The sequence below is a fragment of the Erythrolamprus reginae genome, chromosome Z (genome assembly GCF_031021105.1).
Source record: "Erythrolamprus reginae isolate rEryReg1 chromosome Z, rEryReg1.hap1, whole genome shotgun sequence".
Lineage (NCBI taxonomy): Eukaryota > Metazoa > Chordata > Lepidosauria > Squamata > Dipsadidae > Erythrolamprus > Erythrolamprus reginae.
This window is the reverse complement of record NC_091963.1, coordinates 150,391,460-150,404,846: the sequence shown is the minus strand read 5'-3', so window position 1 is coordinate 150,404,846 and position 13,387 is coordinate 150,391,460. Positions and strand designations below refer to the sequence as shown.

The 13,387-nt window shown below is 49.2% G+C and overlaps 1 protein-coding gene and 2 non-coding genes across 3 annotated transcripts in view; 1 reads left to right on the top strand and 2 right to left on the bottom strand.

Annotated features, from left to right (window-relative positions):
- Positions 1-7,652, top strand: part of POLR2A (RNA polymerase II subunit A) — a 42,955-nt gene extending 35,303 nt beyond the window's left edge. The window contains exons 23-29 of the mRNA XM_070728800.1: positions 896-1,000; positions 1,307-1,489; positions 1,586-1,789; positions 3,464-3,650; positions 4,480-4,593; positions 5,363-5,512; positions 5,605-7,652. Of these exons, the coding sequence (XP_070584901.1) occupies positions 896-1,000; positions 1,307-1,489; positions 1,586-1,789; positions 3,464-3,650; positions 4,480-4,593; positions 5,363-5,512; positions 5,605-6,740 (2,079 nt within the window). The 3' untranslated portion in view covers positions 6,741-7,652. The remainder of the gene's footprint in view (positions 1-895; positions 1,001-1,306; positions 1,490-1,585; positions 1,790-3,463; positions 3,651-4,479; positions 4,594-5,362; positions 5,513-5,604) is intronic.
- Positions 7,653-11,756: 4,104 nt separating this feature from the next.
- On the bottom strand, positions 11,757-11,827 carry TRNAG-UCC (transfer RNA glycine (anticodon UCC)). The gene has a single exon. It is a non-coding gene; the product is annotated as a tRNA-Gly (tRNA).
- A 185-nt stretch (positions 11,828-12,012) lies between these two features.
- TRNAL-UAG (transfer RNA leucine (anticodon UAG)) lies at positions 12,013-12,094 on the bottom strand. Its single transcript has one exon. It is a non-coding gene; the product is annotated as a tRNA-Leu (tRNA).
- Positions 12,095-13,387: the final 1,293 nt, after the last annotated feature.

The window sequence follows — 13,387 nt, the reverse complement described above, 5'->3', positions numbered from 1 at the left end:
CACTGCTTCATAGTCTGGTTTCCAGGTTGCCCATGAGTTGTGTCTTCGTTTGGGTTTTCCAACTGGTGTTTCTGCATGTGCTTTGTGTTACTTCTGCCTGATTGTCCTACAGTGTGGCTGCACAATCCTCACATTGCATGCTGTAGACTTTATTGTCTCTTTTTGAATGGTGTGCAAACGTGGTTTATCCCTGTTTGTCTATTGATGGCTAATTTGTCCCAGGAATTCCCCGGAGACTTGGCTCGGTCTGGGACGGGTCGGCAAAATCGGCTCTTCAATGACTGGTGGACTTCAACTCCCAGAATTCCTGAGCCAATCACGGTAGCTCAGGAATTCTGGGAGTTTATTTATTTATTTATTTTATTTTATTTATTGGATTTGTATGCCGCCCCTCTCCGTGGACTCGGGGCGGCTAACAACAGTGGTAAAAACAATATGTGACAATCCAATACTAAAACAGCTAAAAACCCTTGTTATAAAACCAATCATACAAACAAACATACCATGCATAAACTGTAGAAGCCTAGGGGGAAAAGAATATCTTAGTTCCCCCATGTCTGACGGCAGAGGTGGGTTTTGAGGAGCTTAAGTTTTAAGTTGAAGTCCATGTGTCATAGAAGAGCCCGCTTTGCCTACTCCTGGTCTGGGATGCTGTCAGTTATACAGTTGAAACTATGGTTGAGTCTGTCGATGTACTGATTGGTGTTCATGGATGTGTTCTGCTAGTCTCCTGCCCTACACAGTGGTTGTCACAGCCCTTACACCAGGGGTCTCCCAACCGTTTACGAGTGGTGGACTTCACCTCTTAGAATCCTGGGAGTTGATGTCCACAAGTTGCCAAGTTGTTAGAGGGGACGTGTGGTAGATGAGAGACTTTTCTCCTCTGGTGGCCTAGGAGGAAGAGGTGGTGGACAAGATGGACGACGACGTTTTCCTGCGCTGCATCGAGTCCAACATGCTGACGGACATGACCCTTCAAGGCATTGAGCAAATCAGCAAGGTGAGGGCGGGAGGCCCCCCCTCCCCTCCCAGGCAAAGTCCTTATCTCCTCCCCCCAACCCCAGCCCACCAGGGTTGCTGGCCTTGTTCATTCACCCGCCTCTTATTTGTTTACTTATTTTATTTATTTAATCCTCCCAATCCCGAAGGACTCAGAGCGGCTGACAACAATATAAAATAAAATAAACCAATTAAAAAGAAGTCAAGTACATAATTCTAACTATAAAACCCAGATCAAAACCCAATAAACGGTCAACGTGCATGTGTAACACTCCTACAACTCCCCTTCCTCTTCCTCCCCCCTCAGGTGTACATGCACCTGCCCCAGACCGACAACAAGAAGAAAATCATAATCACGGAAGACGGCGAGTTCAAAGCCCTCCAGGAGTGGATCCTGGAGACGGACGGCGTGAGCCTCATGCGCGTGCTGAGCGAGAAGGACGTGGACCCCATGCGCACCACCTCCAACGACATTGTGGAGATTTTCACGGTGGGCCCCAAGGGTCGGGACGCTTCCTCAGGGTTGGGGTGAAGGCCGGGTGGGGGGTCCTGGGGAGTGAACACCTGTCTCCCCTCGTCTCAACAGGTGCTGGGCATCGAGGCGGTGCGGAAGGCTCTGGAACGGGAGCTCTACCACGTCATCTCCTTTGACGGCTCCTACGTTAACTACCGCCACTTGGCCCTGCTCTGCGACACCATGACCTGCCGGGGGCACTTGATGGCCATCACGCGGCACGGCGTCAACCGCCAGGACACGGGGCCGCTCATGAAATGCTCCTTCGAAGAGACGGTGAGTTGGCGCCGGGCGCGAATGACCAGGGACCCCCTTGCGTAGAGTTCTTCCTTTATTGCTTTGTGCCTGGGATACAAGAATCGTCCCAAGGGTCAGCAAAGGATTGAGGGGCCGTGGTACCTCTGCTTCCAGGGCTCCGTTTCCAGCTGCGACAGCCTCCTGCAGGCAAAAATAGAGATTGGGAGGAGGGGAGGGCTGAGCGCACGCTGCCCGCCCCAGCTCTGTTTCCGCTGGCAGCGGGCTAGCAAAACAAGCTAAAAATAAAACGAAAGGAGAAATGTTCCTTCCCCTTTTGCCTCTGAAGCTCACAAAAGAGGGAGGGGGCAGGAAAAGGAGGAAGGGGAAGAGGAAAGGAAAGAAAAAGACGGGAAGGGAGAAAGGAAGGAAAAAGAAAGAATGGAGAGGGAAGGGAAGGAAGGAGACTATAATGAGAGGGAGGGGGAGGGTCTGTGGGGAGTCCTGCCTTAGCATTTGGCCACAGTAGAATAGAATTCTTTATTGCCCAAGCGTGATTGGACACACAAGGAATTTGTCTTTGATGCAGATGCTCTCAAGGTGCATAAAAGAATATATATATACTGCTCAAAAAAAATAAAGGGAACACTTAACAACACAATATAACTCTAAATAAATCCAACTTCTGCGAAATCAAACTGTCCACTTAGGAAGCAACAACGATTGACAATCAATATCACCTGCTGTTGTGCACATTCAACTTTTTTTTTAAAATAAAACTTTATTGATTTTCTTAAAATTCACACACAAACTTACAAACATTTAACACATAATAGGGGTTACATTTACCTTTCTCATCTTAGAAGATTCATTTTTAATACAGAAAAAGAATATGTTCGTAATTCATTAAGTCAACATATTAATCTAAATGAAAAGAAGAATATTGTTCAAACATTCTAATAATATAAAAGTTACGGTAATAAAAAAGAGAAACTGTACAGGACAAAGTATTCAAGAAGAATATTTCCTTCGTCCAGTATGTGTTATTTGAGTGTTCCCTTTATTTTTTTGAGCCGTGTATTTGTCAAGAATCATGTGGTACAAAACTAAATGATGGTCATAGGGGTCAAATAAGCAATGAGGAAACAATCAATATTAATAAAACTCTTAAGGACACAAGCAAAAAAGTTACAGTCCTAAGTGGGGGTAGTGCAGACATAGTGAATAGTTTGACAGTGTTGAGGGAATTATTTGTTTAGCAGAGTGATGGCGTTCGGGGGGAAACTGTCCTTGTGTCTAGTTGTCTTGGTCTGCAGGGCTCTAGGGACGTTTTGAGGGTGGGACTTGAAACAGTTTGTGTCCAGGATGCGAGGGGTCAGTCAATATTTTCCCCACCTTTTTGACTCCTGCTGTGACATTGATCTGACTATTCCTCCCCTCCCCCCAGGGTCAAACGCAACCTTGATATGGTCCTCAGTGAAATCAGGTTTGCCCCCCCTGCTCTAAGTGTATTCAACAGGGTTTGGCATTTAGCCTCCTATATTTACTACTATAACATAGTGAGTCCAGGCTAATTCCTCGCTTGACCCCTCCTCCCAACGGCGACAGTTGCTCTCTGGACGTTCGTGAGCCGGGACCGAGGAAGGTGAGTTTTGCTCCTTCCTGGTCCGGTGGCTCAATCCCCATCATCGGGGTCTCTCCTCTCGCCTTGCCCAGGTCGACGTCTTGATGGAGGCTGCCGCCCATGGCGAGAGCGACCCAATGAAAGGGGTCTCGGAAAACATCATGCTGGGCCAGCTGGCTCCTGCGGGCACCGGTTGCTTCGACCTGCTTTTGGACGCTGAGAAATGCAAATACGGCATGGAGATCCCCACCAACATCACCGGGCTGGGCGTCGGGGGCCGTAAGTCTCGGGCGGGAGGGGGAGTCTGGGTAAAAGGAGGGGGGCTGGCGGGGGGGTAACCCATGCCTTGCAAGAGCTTGAGAATTCCCTCACTGTTCAATTAAGGTAGTTTTCCGTCCACAACCAGAATTTCTAAGTGAAGCGGTTGTGAAGCGAGTTGCATCCAATTTTTACAGTCTTTTTTTTGCCGCCGCCATTAAACCGAAGGATTCAGTGTTGCTTAGTGTGAATCCCACACAGCCGTTGAAGCGAATCTGGCTTCCCTCGTGGACTTTGTTTGCTGGAAGCCAGCCGGGAAGCCCACAAATGGCGACCACGCGGCTTGCAAGTGACCAGTCGTCAGTGCGAGGGCCAGTCATAAATCCACTTAATTTCAACAGCTGTGAAACTTGAAATAGCCACTAAATGAATAGTTGCCCATCACGGTTGACCTGAATAGAGGAAGTCTTCAAACTTAGGGCCACAATTGAGCCCAGCGTTTCTGTTGTTAAATGAGACATTTGTTAAGTCGAGGGCTGGAACTGAAAAACAACCCAAAGTCCCTTTTTTTCAGCGCCGTTGTAACTTTGAACGGTCACTAAATGAAACATGGCAAGTCAAGGGCCACCTGTAATCTGTTTTATCAGCTTCAGGTTTGACCCAGGTTAGGGAAGGCCCCTGCTATCCTCCAGCCCCCAGAGAGTTCTCATGAAGAGTCGGGTCACAGCCCACGTCTGGACATGAAAACATCACATCTGGGTCCAGCCAAGAGGGTCTTTTGCCCCCAACCCATCCGCTGCCCCAGCATCTCTCCTGCTCACCTGGTCCTCTTCCTTTCTTCCCTTTACAGCGACAGGCATGTTCTTCGGCTCTGCGCCCAGCCCCATGGGAGGGGTGTCTCCCGCCACAACCCCATGGAATCAAGGTGCCACGCCAGCCTACGGTGCCTGGTCACCCAGCGTGGGTAAGTCTCAGGCCTGTTTTTTGTTGTTTTTTTAAAAAAAATACTTTATTAGTTACCGTATTTACATTTTAAAAAGGGAATAAACAATACAATGTTTATTGTTTATTATTGTATTGCTCAAGCGGTTTTTACGTCGACGGTGGTTTCGTTGGCCCATTTGTTTTTTTCGGTCCGTCAAAGGAATTTCAGGCCACCATCGATGGATTCCCCAAGACAGGGAGAACCAGTCGACTTTAAAATATATATATATATATATGGAAATATGCCTTGCAGGATCTTAGGGAAGGAGTTAGAGGAAAAGAAATATTCTCCAATTTCTCTAGGTCCAGTTTGGAGTAAAAACGGGTTCGGTGAACTTGTTACCACTTTAAAAAAAAAATACTTGGCTTCCTCATCAGAGAATTCCATTGTGGGTGTTGAAGTTTGAGAGCACTTCATCTAGGGTCAACTTCAAATATGCAGCCCCCCCTTCCACTGGGGGGGGGAGCACAGCCCTAGACGGCTTCCCAGCTGCCAACATCAGCACTGCAGGATACTCAGAGCACAAGGGGGGGGGGGAGGAGAATGCAGGCGGTTTGCATCACATTTATTTCCCTGGGCGAAAGGGCCCTGCAGGGTGCGGAAAGGGGAAGAGAGAAAGAAGGGAGGGAAGGAATGAAAGTAGGGAGAAGAGGGAAGGATTGGAAGGAGAGAATGGGAGGGGAGGGAAGGGTGGAAGGGATGTGGGGAGGGCTGGTTTCTCTCTTACCTGCGTTTCTTCCCTTTGCAGGGAGCGGAATGACCCCCGGGGCCGCCAGTTTCTCCCCCAGCGCAGCCTCTGATGCCAGCGGTTACAGCCCAGGGTATTCCCCAGCCTGGTCGCCCACCCCCGGCTCCCCCGGCTCTCCAGGACCGTCCAGCCCTTACATTCCGTCTCCAGGTACACGGCTACCCCACTCCCACTGCCCCTCCCCATGACCGCCTCGGAGGGTGGCCTCCTGGGTTAACCGCGCTTTCTTTTTGCCTTTCCAGGGGGCGCCATGTCTCCCAGCTATTCCCCCACCTCTCCCGCCTACGAGCCCCGCTCGCCCGGGGTGTACACCCCGCAAAGCCCCAGCTACAGCCCCACCTCCCCTTCCTACAGCCCCACCTCGCCTTCGTACTCCCCGACCAGCCCAAATTACAGCCCCACCAGCCCCAGCTACAGCCCCACCTCCCCGAGCTACTCTCCAACATCACCCAGCTACAGCCCGACATCGCCCAGCTACAGCCCGACATCGCCCAGCTATAGCCCGACATCACCAAGCTATTCTCCAACCAGCCCCAGCTACAGCCCAACATCGCCCAGCTACAGCCCGACATCACCCAGCTACAGCCCGACCAGTCCTAGCTACAGCCCGACGTCGCCCAGCTACAGCCCCACCAGTCCGAGTTACAGCCCGACGTCGCCAAGCTACAGCCCGACGTCACCCAGCTACAGCCCGACCTCCCCTAGCTACAGCCCCACCAGCCCTAATTACAGCCCAACCTCTCCAAACTACACCCCGACCTCTCCCAGCTACAGCCCGACCTCTCCTAGTTACAGCCCAACCTCTCCGAATTACACCCCAACGTCTCCAAACTACAGCCCGACGTCTCCCAGCTACTCCCCGACCAGCCCTTCCTACAGTCCCACCTCGCCCAGCTACTCCCCCTCCAGCCCCCGCTACACCCCGCAATCCCCTACCTACACCCCCTCGTCGCCTAGCTACAGCCCCAGCTCGCCCAGTTACAGCCCGACCAGCCCCAAGTATACCCCGACCAGCCCGTCCTACAGCCCCAGCTCTCCGGAATACACCCCGACCAGCCCCAAGTACAGCCCGACCAGCCCCAAGTACACCCCGACCAGCCCCACCTACAGCCCGACCACACCGAAATACAGCCCGACCAGCCCCACCTATTCGCCGACGTCGCCTGTCTACACCCCGACGTCGCCCAAGTACAGCCCGACCTCCCCCACCTACTCACCCACCTCCCCCAAGTACAGCCCGACTTCGCCCACCTACTCGCCCACCTCCCCCAAAGGTTCCACCTACTCCCCGACCTCCCCTGGCTACAGCCCCACGTCTCCGACCTACAGCCTCACCAGCCCGGCCATCAGCCCCGACGACAGCGACGAAGAGAACTGAATGGGGGGCTCCTGTCCGGCTGGAGAGGAGTTGGGGCGCAACTGCAGGGGGGTGACAGCGGGGTGATGGCGATTTGTTGAGAAGTCTGGATGTGTGGGGGGAAGAAGAAGAGAGACGAGAGCCCTGGGGGGGTGGAGGCGGCTGACTTGCCCAGTTGCCAAAGGACAAGCCAAGATTTTTATTGAGGTGGAGGCCACAGCGGGTGTAATTGTGTGTGTGTGTCTTAATTCAGCACCCACCCACCCCTTCCGTGGTCCTGCTTCGAAGGGGTTCTCGGTTCTTCCTTCCGACTGTTCTTTTCTGTCTGTTTTCTACCTTTCGGAAAGAAAGAAAAAAGCAAAAAACCCCAACCTTGTAAAACAATTGCGTAGATTTCCTAATAAACCCGCAAAATTTGTACCTGCTGGAAACCCCCCCCCCTTCCCCCCCCCCCCTTCCTTGGACTTCTATAGTAGGTTCTCTGTTGTACCCGGTTGGGATTTATTTATGTTGAAAACTAGAAGGTTTCTTGACTTTGCTGCGTTGTGTCTTCGCTCCCGCTGGGATGGGGGAGGAGGGGTATCCGAGGACCCCAAAACTCTCTCACTGACTTTTTCAACTCAAACCTTTTTTTGGGGGGGGACGGGTGTTAAGACTGGTTTCGCCTAAGTTTTCTTTTGAGTCTTGCATAGCATGTTTTTTTTAAAAATAAAATCCGGATTGCAGTAGTGGGGGGGGCATCCGGAGATGGGAGTAGGGGGGCAAGTGGGACAGTAGTCCGTCCCCCAGCAATGGAGGGAGAGAGGAAGCGAAACAAGGCGGTCAACGCAATATTTCTTTCATTGGTCGTCCGACATTCTTGCTTTTGTTTTTGTTCCTCTGCAAAATTGGTAACTTTCTGGGACAAATAAAAAATAAAAAACTTTTTTCAAACGGTTGACTTCTCCGAGTAGTGTGTTCCGAAGTTTGAAATTATACAAATTTGGGGGGGGGGGGGGGGTTTGTTTCTCTTTCAGAATAGTGGTGGTCATCATGACCGCTCACTTGACCAAAATTATGACCAACTTTATTTTTTTTTATTTATAAATAAATATATTAATAATCTGAAAGAAGTTGGGTGACCTATAAATTGGATATTGGATAAGTAAATAATATTTCTATGCCGCCCAACTCCCTAGGGACTCAGGGCAACTCACAACAAAGAGAAACACGAAAACATAAAAACATTTCGATTTAAAATAGTTGCAGCCATCTATACATTTATGGGCCGACCTCGCTAGTCATCCCCCCTGAGGTCAATGCCCCAGCCTTTCGGAAAAGCGGCTTTCCGGAAGGCCAATAAAGTGGGGCTAGTGCGGATCTCATAAGGTAGCTGATTCCATAGAGCTGGGGGTCACCAGAGAGAAGGCCCTGCCCTGTGGATCCGCCAGCTGGCACTGTTTAGCTGATGGTACCCAATGGGATCTAGCCAGTTGTGTGTGGTAGAAGGTGGTCTTGGAGATACTCTGGTCCTGAGCCACGTGGTAAAAACCAACACCTTGAATTGTGACCGGAGACCAAAAGAGCCGGTGCAGCTCGAGAAGAATTAATGTAGTGTGGGTGTATCTGGGAGCACTGAACACTCTTCAAGGGTAGCCCCATGTAGAGCGCATGGCAATAACCCAGTTGTGAGGTGTGGTAGTGAGAGTGACCGTGAAAGGAACCTCGATCCAAGCAGAGCCACAATGAGTGACACTAGTCGAACCTGTGTAAAGGTTTCCCCCCTAGCAACAGGTGTCAGGTGTGTTGATCTAACTTTAGCTGTCAGTTTAGGAGGACTGACGGTTATCAGGGGAAGTCATAAAAACTATTGTTCCCAACCCGCCTTAACAGTTGCCATGGGTGGAGAATATCGTCATTTTCATTTCCCTTTCTGTTCAGTTTTTGAATCATTTTTGCATCCTTTGGGGTCAGTTTCACTTCCTGCGGTCATTCCCAGGAGTTGTAAAATTGTGGCCGCAAGCCCACCACCCTCATGAGATCACCTGTCACGGGTGCAAATCGCGCTGCCTCTAGCGCTGGTCCTGGAAAATTATTTGTCATTAAGTGATGCATCACACGACCTGATTTTACGACCTTATTTGCAACCCTTACAGTCATTGAGTGTGGCATCGTGTATCCATGGCCTGCCCCCTCCTCTTGCTGAGTTGAATGGCTGGGCTGCAAATAGCCACTGTGGGATCGCTAATTTCCCAAATCGCAATCGTGGGAAAAGCTGTGACCGTGATAAGCATGGGGACCAGTCACATTTTTCAGTGTTATTGTAACTGAATTTGAATCGCTGAGGGAATAGTGGTAAATTTAAGGACTTCCTGTATTTTAAGGCCGCTGTGTCCCAATAGGCAAAGAAAAAGGAAGTCCCACCCTAATCCCGCCCCTTCCCCAACATGATTGCTGGGGGATTCTAGGCGTTGAAGTCCCACCCATTTTCAAGTTGTGGGAAAACTGCAGGAGGTTTTTGGGTACGTGTACAACGCGAACCGAATGGTTTGTCTAAACCAGTGTTTCCCAACCTTGGCAACTTGAAGATATCTGGACTTCAACTCCCAGAATTCCCCAGCCAGCATTCACTGGCTGGGGAATTCTGGGAGTTGAAGTCCAGATATCTTCAAGTGGCCAAGGTTGGGAAACACTGGTCTAAACCAGAAGTAAGCAAGTCGGCTCTTCTGTGACGTGTGGACTTCAACTCCCAGAATTCCTAAGCCCATCATTCTAGCTCAGGTATTCTGGGAGTTGAAGTCCACATGTCATAGAAGAGCCAACTTTGCCTACTCCCGGTCTAAACAGAGAAGCAACTTTTGCGAGGGCTGAGAAGATCAAACCTCCAGCAGCTGGAGCAGTTGATCCCGCCCCCCCTCAAGGTACAGGTAGTCCTCGACTTGCGACCACAACTGAACCCTGTTACTAAGCAAGATCTTTGTGAAGTGAATTTGTTCCTTCTCGCCTCATTGCCACAATGGTTCTGAAGCGAATCACCCACCCGTTTTGTTGTTAGAGATGAGGTTGTTGAAGCCGATCTTTGATCCTGGGATCGTCATGATTATAAACCCGTGGCCACAGTGGCCCGAATATTTTTTTTGGGGGGGGGGGGGGGGGGGAGTAAATTTTTTTGTATTTTTCTACATGAAAACTTTTTCAATACATTTCAAAAGTACTTTTGTAATACAATATCGGGGCAAAGAACCCCAATTACACCTACCAAGCTTTCTGAGACAACCCCAGAAAGGGATCTTGGGGTTTTGGTGGACAGCTCAATGAAGAGGTCAACCCAGTGCGCAGCAGCAGTAAGAAAAAGCAAATTCCATGCTTGGCCTGATTAGGAAGGGAATCTGGAAAAAGTCAGTAACTATTGTATTGCCACTGTACAAAGACAGATTTTTTTTTAAAGGCAAAAGCAATTCAAAGCAATACGTTAATAAAACAATAACAAGTTATGAGGAAAAATTCTCCAGATTGAACATTCTAAAAGGGGAAATTATTTTTCCCAAATGTTTTGTTTATATGTTTTGTTTTGTCTTTTGTTCTGTTTATTTGTTTATCTGCTTGTTTGTTTTTATTTACTTGTACTTATTTTGTTTGCAATTGTAAATGTCTTTGTATGTATAAAAATTAAAATAATAATAATAATAATAAATAAAAGGAGACGATGATTACAATGATGAATGCATTATTATGGTTTGTATTTTTTTAAAAAACACTTTTCCAGTGGGGTTCTACCCTTTCCCATTCACTCCCTGTGGCAAAATCCCGCAGCGCAACACCCCTGCGAAGTAGACCAGTCCCACAGCAACCGAAAACCCCTCTTCCTTGGAAGAAGGCCACATGCTTTTCTCCACCTTCTTGCACGCCCTGCAATAAACAGCTGGCTCTAAGACGCCAAGACATAATCACAATTATTTCAATTTCCAGGGCGTTTGCATTCCCCCTTTCCTGGCCTTGCAAACTGTTGCTTCCAGGAAAAATGCCAAAGCCCACTGCAACAATATCGCCAAAAAAGCTTCTAGAGTTGTAAACCTGATCCTACGCAGCTTCTGCTCCGGCAATCTCACACTACTCACAAGAGCCTACACACCTTTTGCCAGACCCATCCTAGACTACTGCTCATCTGTCTGGAACCCCTACCACATCTCAGACATCAACACCCTTGAAAATGTCCAAAGATATTTCACCAGAAGAGCCCTTCACTCCTCCACTCGAAACAGAATATCTTAGGAAAATAGACTAACAATCCTGGGCCTAGAAAGCTTAGAACTACGTCGCCTAAAACACGATTTGAGCATTGCCCACAAGATCATATGCTGCAACGTCCTACCGGTCAATGACTACTTCAGCTTCAACCGCAATAACACAAGAGCACGCAACAGATTCAAACTTTATTTATTTATTATTTAGATTTGTATGCCGCCCCTCTCCGCCCCTCTTAATACGAACTGCTCCAAACTTGACTGTAAAAAATATGATTTCAACAATCGAGTTATCGAAGCGTGGAACTCATTACCGGACTCAGTAGTGTCAACCCCTAACCCCCAACATTTCTCCCTTAGACTCTCCACGATTGACCTCTCCAGGTTCCTAAGAGACCAGTAAGGGGCGTCCATAAGTGCACTGGTGTGCCTTTCGTCCCCTGTCCAATTGTCTTTCCTTTCTCTCACTTATATATATATTTTCTTTCTTTCATATATCCTCTCCTCTAAGTTCACTTTTACCCTTATATATATTGCTACATGTCTATTTTTCTTCCTATGTATTTGTGTATTGGACAAATGAAAAAATAAATACATAAATAAATAAATAAAATAATGTTTTGTTTTGTGTATTTTTTGCTCCGATTCAACAGGCCAGCAGGGGGCGTCACTCGCGCTGCGGGGGGAGGAGAGTGGGGGGGGGGGAGAATCTTAAGAATTGGGACCGGGGCGGGTGCAATAACGTCTCTTGCACAGAAATATCTATTTCTACAAAAACAGAAAACAATTGGGGAAAAAGAAAAAAAAAATAAGTTGCGTTGGCCGGAATCGAACCCGGGTCAACTGCTTGGAAGGCAGCTATGCTCACCACTATACCACCAACGCCGGTTATGAAAGAGGCAGTTTGGAAAGGCCTAAATAAAGGCGTGTATTGTACGCGTATTTTTTTTTAAAAAAAGCCATGCGTGGGAAACATCCTGACCCGTGGAGAACTGACACGCTTCTTTCTCCTTCCGTGTCTGGAGAAGCGTCGTGGGGACGAACAAAAGCCTCGTGGAAAGAAAAGCATCTGGCAGCGGTGGGATTCGAACCCACGCCCCCGGAGGGACTGGAGCCTAAATCCAGCGCCTTAGACCGCTCGGCCACGCTACCTCCACCGGGGGCGAGCGGGAAGCGAGCCACACACATTTTTAAGACTGGAGAGGCGGAGCGAGGGGAAGTTTAGATTTCATTGTTTAACTTGAAGATATTTGGACTTCAACTCCCAGAATTCCCCAGCCAGCGAATGCTGCTGTCCGAGCCGGGATGTGTGCGCACTGTCCAGAATCCCGGATCTCGGCCCAGCTGAGGCTAACTAGGGTGGCTGATGGGGATGATGGGGTTTGAAGTCCTACCTTCCCCAGAAAGCCGGGGAGCGCGGGGGGGGGGGGAGTAAATGTGGGCAAATCCCAATTCTCCGGGCAGGGGGGATGGCCAGCCAAAGGGGGGGCAAAAAGCGCCCCAAGGAACATGCAAGGCAGGGAGAAGATAGACTGCGCTGATCCAGGGGAGGCTCTGCGGAGGGTTTTCTCTCGCCCGCAGCGCTGGCTGCGCTCGGCTTTGGCTCTCTGCCGTTCCGCAGTCCCCCCCCCCCCCCCCCCAAGCTGGAACTGCGATGCCGGCTGGGGATGATGGAAGTTGGGGAGTCCGACCCTACCGGGAATCCTTTTCTCCGGACATGGTTTTAATGGTGGGTTTTAGATGTTTTTAAATATTAGATTTGTTATACAGTATTGTTATTATTATTGCTGTGAGCCGCCCCGAGTCTGCCGAGAGGGGCGGCATACAAATCTAATAGGTTGTTGTTGTCGTTATTATTATTATTATTATTATTATTAGTAGTAGTAGTAGTAGTAGTAGTAGTAGTAGTAGTACTATTATTACTATTATTGTTGGTTGTCGTTATTATTAGTTTTATTAGCAGTATTGGTATTAGTAGTGATTATTATTATTATTATTATTATAGTCGTAGTAGTAGTAGTAGTAGTAGTAGTAGTAGTAGTAGTGTTGTTGTTGTTATTGTTATTGTTGAGCCCGACCAACGGCAAGAAGCGGGGCCATTAACTGGCAACGTGGGATAAGATTGCAAGATAGACTGCGCTTATCCCGGGAGGCTCTGCAGCAGCCCTCGGACTGTCTCGCCCACGGTTTTTACCCAAGCTGGAAATTTTGAGGCGGGCTGCTGAGGATGGGGCCTACAGTCCGACTACAACCGGGTAGCAAGAAGCGCCCCCAGGCACCACACACTCTCCGGGGCAATGCCAGGGATGGTTGGAAGGTTATCTTGCCAAGGTAGACTGCCCCTGTCCGGGGAGTCTCTGCTGGCTGGCTGGCTCCCACGGTTTCCCCCCAAGCTGATGCGGGCTGGTGGATGATGGGGCCTGGAGTTCCAACCACTCCGGGAAG